This window comes from Populus euphratica, unplaced genomic scaffold, assembly GCF_000495115.2.
Source record: "Populus euphratica unplaced genomic scaffold, PopEup_1.0 scaffold145.1, whole genome shotgun sequence".
NCBI lineage: Eukaryota > Viridiplantae > Streptophyta > Magnoliopsida > Malpighiales > Salicaceae > Populus > Populus euphratica.
In genome coordinates, this window is record NW_011500001.1 from 216,884 (window position 1) to 226,681 (window position 9,798).

Genomic DNA, 9,798 nt, shown 5'->3' on the forward strand with positions numbered 1-9,798 from the left:
TCCTTGTTTTGTTGTTTGTATTGCTTTTGAGCTTGATTAATACAAACCAGTAGCTCCGTGGAGTAGGCAAGTTGCCGAACCACGTAAATTTGTGTGTGTTTGAATGTTTGGATCACCTAACAATGGATGCATTAAGTATCTATATATTAAGTATGGATTATGAATCAAGAAAATAATAAGACCTGGAAAGTCATTATCGCCACCTATATCAGAACGTGTTCCATTTAATGATAAGAAAACTCTAGCCAAAATATGAACCAAATAAGGCAAAAGCAAAAAAGAAGCCAAATAACAGAAGTTTACTTTTTTGGATTCCATCATACACTTGTTATCAGCGTCTCGATCAGTCGACTTTAGTTCACTTTTTCCACTGATCTTGTTAGGGGGTACTTTGCATAGTTATTGCTAACTCAGGGAATGCCCAACGTTTTCTTGGGTTTGAAGAATCTGTTGGGAAAACTCGGAACAACCGGACATCAATTTACCCGGATCAATTCAACGGAATATAATTACAATTCACAAGTCCCAATTCTTTCCCTCTTTGTACAGTAAAACAGAATCAAACAATGATGAAAATAATGCAAATAATCACAAAATCAACACCAAGATTTTTAACGTGGAAAACCCGATGCGGGAAACATCTGACGTCCTGCATGCCCGAACGCGCCTGCACGCGCCGTCATCATCACTGCCCACGCACACAGACACGCGTCACGCGTCTTCCTCGCCGTTTCCTGCAACTCCAGGGATACAACATATATATCATCAAGAACAACTTATTCTCGGATTACAACAAGATTAAAGGAGAATTATTTGAGAAAAACTCACAAAACTGATAGCCCCGTTTTCTATCAAAACGATCAGCTTCCACTCCACCAATCTTCGATCCAACCGTCCAGAATGAAGATCAACGTGTCTAGAAGCTGCTGTCAAAATCTCAGCCCGATCCAACGGTGAACGAGCTGGAAATCGAAAAAAAAATGCAGGCTGCTCTGCTGTCTTTTCTTCTCTTTTTCTCTCTTGATTTTCTTCTCCTCTCTTCTCTTTTCAAATCTACCGCTACAATACCGGAACCACAATAATATTAACACTAAAAGACAGTCATCACATGACATTTAATGTGATGATCCCACCATCACATGGTGTGTGACCATACACAACAGAATCATATACATCGATAAAGAAGACAAATACCTTGCACTAGAACCATGCAACTTATATTCTTGCCCTGTAAAAAGAAAAAAGTATATACCAAGCCTGAATCTGCCCGAAGTCTGCAATTGGAGAGCCGCCATATCCATCTAACTTTGAAGTTTCATTTTTTAGCTTTCCAAAAGGGCAAACTAATTGATGTTGGCAAAGAATAGTCCTTACCAAACGTATTGATTAACTGCTGTATAAAGTGTCCAAGAATGAGTTCGATCGAATCATAAAGAAGAGACTACACAGAAACAAGGATAAAAAGATATTAATGTTGTACTGTCTAACAAGCTCACAAGCAATACCTTTATCTGTCATACTTTCACCTAGGTCAGTTAGGCTATCTTGACCTTCTATGATCCAATCCCTCACTTGTAGCTTGTAATTATCATTATTGGCTGCACAACAACATAGATCCATTTAGATTATGGCCGAAGCACGTCTCATCATCTCCTAACCTCAGTTATTGGATTAAAATAACTATATAAAAAATAAATAAATAAATTATAAAGTATATTTTTCAAGAAATTTAATATTAAATCAAAAAATCAAAAAATAAATTATTTTAAAAAAACAATAACAAAAAAAAAATCTAAATAAATCAAGATTAACTTATTAAACTTATGACCTAATGATGAGATTAAAATAAACTCATAGAAAATAAATCTAGAAATAATAAAACCTTACTTCAAACAGATTTAATATTAAGTATTGGAATTGAAAGGAAAAAAACTGAGTATATTAAATCAATATATAACCTAATATAAAAAAATTAAAAAAAACTTACAAAAAAATTACAAAATAACTCAATATTAAAGAAAAAAATAGGAAAAAAAATGAAAAGGAAGAAGATTAAATTATTGAAGTGTGAAATTTAAAATAAAAGGCAAAATACATTTTTAATAAATAATATTTTAAAAATATGGTTACATTAATTTAATCACATCTTTTAATATTTTACTAGTTAATTAATGAATTATTATTAATAATAATATAAAAAACAAATAGAGAGTTAAGAGTTATGTTGCATCTATGGTCATGAGAGACACTATGCCTTGTGATTGAAAAAAAAATCAAATTATTTACTTGTGGTCTTGATGGTGTGGCTTGCCAGCACCAGTCTAGCCACATAGTTCACTAGCTTGCTAATATTCACAATTTCACATTCATATTTAAGTGTAGTTATAGTTATTTTTTTAAAATATTTTTTACTTGAAAATATATTAAAATAATATTTTTTTATTTTTTTAAATTTTTCATGAAGATATTTTCTTTTGCCTCATCCAAAAGAAAACTCAATCAGAACACTTGGGGGGCATGATTAAATTGGGGGGCAAACACCTAGTAGGGCTGGCTCCATGATTCCTTTTTTAAGGAAAATATCGAGCAAAATAGACAACCTTTGATATAAAGGTTGGAAGACAAAGAAATATGATAGCATCAAACCCTTTCTAGAGGTCAAGATCACAGCATGTGACTCGAGTAAGTAAGGGTGAAAAGGCTATCAAAGTTTATTATCAACACTCCAACTTTTGAAAAAAAAAAAGACTCTATGAAAAAATGGGGGCTTATATTTCTTAGGTAAATATACATACATATCCATCATAATGCATTTATTTTCATCATTGATATATCAGTGTTTCACATTTAACTCTTAGGTAGTGTGTTTTGTAACCCTACCTCCTTTTAAATATGTTTTTGAGCCTTCACCATTAGGGTAGTGTGTTTTGTAACACTGTCTCCTTTTAAGTGTGCCTTTAAGCCTTTACCACTCAAGTATTACATTTTCTAACCCTACCTCCTTTTGAATGCGCCTTTAAGCCCTCCCTTATCTTTTTTGAGTAGGTCACTTATTACAATTTAACCACTTCTTCATATTGTTTTATCTAGGTAAGTCACCCATTACAATGAGACCATTCCTTCACTTGGATAGGTCACCCATTATAATACAACCACTCTTTCTTTTTCCACTTAGGTAGGTCGCCTATTACAATTTGACTACTCCTTTATATTTTTTTATTTGGGTAGGTCACCTATTACAACACGGTCATTCTTTCTTTTTTCCACTTAGGTAGGTCACCCATTACAATTCAACCAATTCTTCATGTTTTTTTATCTAGGCAAGTCACCTATTATAATGAGACCATTCATTCACCTGGGTAGGTCACCTATTACAATGAGACCACTTTTTTTTTCTACTTGGGTATGTCAACTGTGAAAACAGACTAAAGTAAGCGTGAGTGTATGGGCTGGTTGCCTCTGAAAATAGACCACTTTGAGTATATCCAGGCAAGTCACCCATGAAAATAAACTAGGATAAGTGTGAGTGCGTGGGCAAGTCACCTATAAAAATAGACTAGGGTAAGCATGAGTGTATGGGCTAGTCGTCCCTGAAAATAGGCCATTTTGAGTATGTGTGAGCAGGTCACCTATAAAAATAGACCAAGGTAAGCGTGAGTGTGTGAGTAGGTCATCCATGAAAATAAATCGTCTTTCTTCAAAAAAACAAAGGGTTTAGACAGGCAGGATTTTAGTTCTGGTTCGAGGGGATTGGCAAAAGGAATCTTAGTCTATCCTAACCACATATAGAATTTTGGTTCTAGTTAAAGGAGATTAGTGAAAGAAATCCCAATTTAGCCTAACCATACAGGATTTTTGGTTCTGGTTAGAGGGGATTGATGAAAGGAATCTCAGTTTATCCTAATCACATACAAGATTTTTTGTTCTAGTTAGAGAGGATTCGCAAAAAGAATCTCAGTTTATCCTAACCACACATAGAATTTTAAGTTTGATTAAAGGGGATTGGCGAAAGAAATCTCAGTTTATCCTAACCACACAAGATTTTTTATTCAGGTTAGAGGAAATTAGCAAAAGGAATCACCATCTATCCTAACCACACACAGTATTTTGGGTTCTGGCTAAAGAGGACCGGCGAAAGGGATCCTAGTTTAGCCTAACCACACACAAGACTTAGAGTCCGGTTGAAGTTTCAAGTCAACCACATTTCAAGAAAACCAGTTTGGTTTCTTTTTACAATACTTTCTACGCAAAATCTTTGCTCCATAAGCATTTAAAGAAGGGGCAACTGTCATAACTCATTTTTGGGTTATTCCTCAATTCATATTTTTTCTCTTTTTAAAATAATAAAAAAACAAAAAAAATATTATAAAAAAATATAACAATGAAAAAAGGATGTCAAAGCACCTAGAAAATGGTTGAAACTTGGTTGAGGAGGTTCAAAAATATAAAGATTGAAATTTGACAGTATTTTATTGACTGATGAAAGCCTTGTTGACAAAGAAAATTCATTATAAGGAGGAAAAGTCCAAAATCAGATATTTACGGACTCAATTAAATTTTAATTAAATTTATGGAGAGTTTGATTGCAAGAAAAACTAATTTTGGAGTTAATTTGGGCTTTAATTGGAAGAAATTAAAGTTCTAGGGTCAAATTACAATTTTTGAAAGTTAATTTGGTCAAATCAGGAGCTTAATAGCATAAATATTGAAGTTTGATGGCCAATTAAAAACTTAATTGAAGAAATTTGAAACCATTGACCAAACTGGAAAAGGTGTGTAAATAAAGGGGCTGTAATTAAACCAAATCAGGGGTCAAATTGAAAAAATTAGAAGTTTATTGCTCAATTAAGGGTCAAATTGCACTAATTCGAGATTAAGAATCAAAGTGAAAAAGGTCGTCAACTTCAAGGTCGCTGTTTGATTTTTGACAGGGGTGCAATTGCTTTGATTTTTAAATCAAAATTATAATTGAGGACTTAATTAAACAAATTATAAATTAAGGACCAATGTGAACTGACACATTTTTGTTGCCTTTTTCTTTTAATGAAACGATGTATTTTGTTCAAAATAACATCTTTTCATCTACTGTTCAACAACAAAAAAAGATACTAAAACGGTGTTGTTTTGAACGACACTGTAACCTTTCTTCTTCCCCTAGATAAGCAAAACAGGGGAAGAAGAGAATTTTTCTTCCTCTATCACCGTCATATTATCCATTCAAAAAGACGCTGACACACCCCTAATTTTTTAGGCGGCAGCATAGTGACCGCCCTAGTTACATTCCTCCCCTGTTTTTTCCTATAAAAATAGGGGGTAGAATAGAAAAGAAGAGAGAGGGCACAAAGAAGAGAAGATAAAGAAGAGACAAAAGATGGGAGAATGAAGACAAAAGGGAGAAGATGAAGAAAAAGAAAATAACCATAGAAGGGAGAGGAAGAAGAAGAAGAAGCACCGCCAGTCACGAACACTACCACCGTGACCATAGCACCTCCACCACTAACAACCACATTCAGGCTGCACCACCCCCAGGTGACTTCCAATTGCCCTGTCTCTTTCTCCTTTGCTCAGCCGTTGTTTGTATTTGCATGCAGAACGTGAATAATTCACGTTCTGCAATAAATAATGGAGAGTTGGTTATTATGCTTAGACATAATAACTAGCCCATTTAAATAAATAATGGAGAGTTGGTTACTATGCTTAGACATAATAACTAGCCCATTTCGTTTTGCGCGGCTTCTGTCCATTTCAAAAAAAATATATGTTTCTTTTAATATTTTTTATTTTTCACTTTTTGATTTATATCTTTTTTGCTTAATATCAGTCTGTATTTCACGTGATTTATATCTGTTTTGCTTAATATCAGTCTGTATTTCACGTTGTAAAAACACAAATCCAGTATTAAATACCTAGTTTTCATCAAAATTTTAAGAAAAATTAAAAAAAAATTGTGTATACGGCTAAGTGTCTCAAAGCTAAAAAATCATATTGTGTTTTTCCATACACCAAAAAAATATTTTAGCATGTTTTTTGGCTTTAATAATCAGTTTATTAAAGTCAAGAAAACATTAGCTAAAATTTTAAAAATAACAAAAATTTTATTTTGTTTTGTGGTAGTATCATAAATTACGAATTTATACATAAAACATATTTCATATATTAAAAAAGTATTTTTTTATGACATAAAACAAATAGGTTGTTACCCAATAAGATAAGGATCTTCTTATAGAGGATGACTTTTCTTAAACCATTGATGAACCAATAATTAAAAACCACAACAAGACGTTTGATTTTATCAGACAATAAAACAATAAAGCTTACCTTAGGTAAGACATAGGTGGGGTGCTAATACCTTTCCTTTATACAACCAGTTTATGTACTCCATCTCTAAGACCAGTTAGAATTCTAATAACTAGAATATTAGGTGGCGACTCTCAGTCCATATTTTACAAATAAGAGATAAGAATCCATTGTCTCTCTATATCTTCCCAAAATAGACTACATATCTATCTATGAGATATAATTTTTTATGGTGGATAATCGTCGCGATGCCGCACACGTGCGACAATGACTATGGTGTTAAAAACAAACATGATTTGATAAAATAAACACACTCCATGCTAAAATGTGTATATCATAATATTGTTGTTGAAAAGATAATAATTATACTGAGAAATTATTTATTGAAAGGTTAAGTCAAATCACTTATGACTTTTCTAATATTTGAGCGATCATAAAATATTGCTAGACATTGTACTTGATTTAATTTATTTAATTAATTGTTAAATTAATAATGAATTAATATATTGAATCCTATTATTTTAAGATTGTAATTTTTATTTGGATCAACTTATAAAGGAATCTAATGGGTTACAAAAATAAAAATCATTAATTAGAAATTAAAATGGGATGATTAATTAAATGCGACTTGATTATAAATAAATTTTAGAAATTAAAAACTAGAATATAACTAATAGAGGATATTATAATTCTAGACCTATAAATAATCAAATAAGAAGTTGATCGAATAAATTTAAAAATTAGCATAAAATAATATGTGATATCATGTAAGAACCAAATTAATATTTTTCTATTTATATGATTTTTATATTTTCTTATAAATAAAATTTATACCTTTTATTTTTTATGAGTAAAATATAGTATAAAAAAATTTAAAATACAATAAAAAAATTAACACTCAAAAATATAATAATCTCTCCTCTTAAAAGGATTATAAGATTTTTATGATTCATGTAGATTATTATTAATTATTAGATATTTAAATAATTTATAATTTATAATAAAATAACCTTAAAATAAATATTAAAAACTTAAAAAAAAAATATTATCTTCATCTACTTTTTGCATTATCCAAAACAATTATAAGACAAGATTTTTAAGACGCCTAACAAATTCTGTACTTGTTTCGAGAAATCTATCATGGACAGGTACGGGATCAGTACAGATTCTTCCTTGTACTCTATGGGAACAAAATTCCAAGACTTCTTAGCAAATAAATGAGCGCGATTCCTTGTTATTTATTCCTTGGTCGCTTTCCAAAACTCCAGAGTCAATACGTTGTAGCTGGAGAAGGGCAACTTGTTCCCTTGCTGTCTCTTTCCGTTGGCTGCTGATCACTATTTAGTTCCTTTAACCAGCTATTAAAATCAAATTTCAACGCCTGTCGCCCAGTACCCCTTTCACAAGTCCATGCATTAATTCTAACTTCCTTTCGTTTTGTTGGCAGACACCGTAGAATAGAGGACTTTTAATGGGACTCGGCGGAAGTATAAACCTCCAAGTTCCAAACCTTGCTTTTTCTTTGCTACAAAGAGCCATTGGTTTGTGCTTTTGCGCAATCGCCAAGGTCATAGACTGCGGCGTGAAGTAATAAATTCACACGAATTTCTATAATGCATAAACCATGGTGTACACATACGTGATCTCGTGTATAGAAAAAAAATGAAATTAATCGGTAATAATACTTGGACAGTCAACCCTTTTCCTAAGAATCCCATTAGTGATATATTAAATGATTATAAGCTATTTAGATAGATGAGTACAGAAAAAAGTAATAACATGACATTAAAAGTTATTTTTTATCGAACCGAATCATTCCTACAAATTATGATTTGGGTTCTTGCATAAAAAATCTAAACATCCAAACCAATTCATGAATCTACTCTAAAACAATCATATTATAGTATAATGATGAAAAAAATTAATTTACAGTCTCAGTTTCCTTGCACAAAAGAGATAAAGAACATCCTTATAGATAATAATCATCCTCTCCAGTAAAAACCTTTTATGCCTAGACTACTAATAGGAGCCACATGAACAAGTTCACTATTAGAGGTGCAAGCCTTTCAAAGCAGAACGGTGAAGGTTAAATCTTGGTGGCACGATAATGGTCACGTACATGTACCAGGAGTTCTCACTTGGAGTTGGAGCTCAAATGCCTCAAATCGTTTAAATATCAAAGTAGCCTTTGGTAATTTTATGTATTTAAACTATAATAATCTCAATATTGACAAACGCCAGTTTCTGCCAGATAGTTGGATTTGACTACACATATTTTTCCATTCTAATCAAACATGATGACCATTGGTATTTACAGGAAATATGAACCAAGCATGCTCGATATTTTTCACCCACACAAGCCACCGTAAAAGGAACGTCAGCCTCCAAAAACCCACTCTCAAGGGTTTCTTTCTTTGCGTGGTCACTGTTTACTCTTGCTTCTCTTACATGCGAAGAGCCACCAGCAGGTGACCACAAGTACTATATATAATAGGAAAGGCTTACCAAAGGAATCAGCTATTTCTTTCCTGCACAAAGGAAAAACTAAGGAGCATCCCCACCGCGTTTCCCTTTTCTTTCATAGACAATAAGATGGAGATGGAAGGGCAAGCCACTGCAAAGGAATCTCAGCCTCCAAAATTCGCTCTTCCAGTGGATTCAGAACACAAGGCAACTGAGTTCCGGCTGTTCTCGGTAGCTGCCCCTCACATGCGGGCATTCCATCTGTCTTGGGTTTCTTTCTTTGCCTGTTTTGTCTCTACTTTTGCTGCTCCACCCCTTCTTCCTATCATACGTGACAACCTCAACCTCACTGCCTCTGACATTGGTAATGCGGGCATTGCATCCGTGTCAGGTGCGGTTTTTGCTCGAGTTGCTATGGGGACTGCTTGTGACCTTTTTGGACCCCGTCTAGCCTCTGCCTCATTAATCCTCCTCACCGCACCAGCAGTTTACTTCACTTCCATCGCCTCATCTTCTACTTCTTTTCTCCTGGTGCGTTTCTTCACTGGCTTCTCTCTGTCCACTTTTGTCTCGACTCAATTCTGGATGAGCTCTATGTTTTCAGCCCCCGTAGTCGGCACGGCTAATGGGGTTGCAGGAGGTTGGGGTAATCTTGGCGGCGGGGCAACGCAACTAATCATGCCCCTTGTGTTTGCCCTCATCCGTGACATTGGAGCCATCAAATTCACAGCTTGGAGAATTGCTTTTTTCATTCCTGCCCTGTTTCAGACACTATCGGCGTTTGCAGTCTTGATCTTTGGCAAGGACTTGCCGGACGGAAACTTTAGGCGGCTGCAGAAAGCAGGGGATAAAACAAAAGATAAATTCTCCAATGTCTTCTATCATGGAATCACAAATTACAGAGGGTGGATCCTGGCACTCAGTTATGGGTATTGTTTTGGGGTAGAGCTGACAATAGACAACATTGTCGCAGAATACTTCTATGACAGATTTGACCTTCAACTCCATACAGCAGGAATGAGTGCAGCAAGCGTTGGT

General features: G+C 33.9%; 1 protein-coding gene across 1 annotated transcript in view; it reads left to right on the forward strand.

Moving 5' to 3' along the window:
• The first annotated feature begins 8,722 nt into the window (after positions 1–8,722).
• LOC105140904 (high affinity nitrate transporter 2.5-like) overlaps positions 8,723–9,798 on the forward strand; it is a 1,580-nt gene continuing 504 nt past the window's right edge. Inside the window, exon 1 of the mRNA XM_011047947.1 lies at positions 8,723–9,796. Within this exon, the coding sequence (XP_011046249.1) occupies positions 8,890–9,796 (907 nt within the window). The 5' untranslated portion in view covers positions 8,723–8,889. The remainder of the gene's footprint in view (positions 9,797–9,798) is intronic.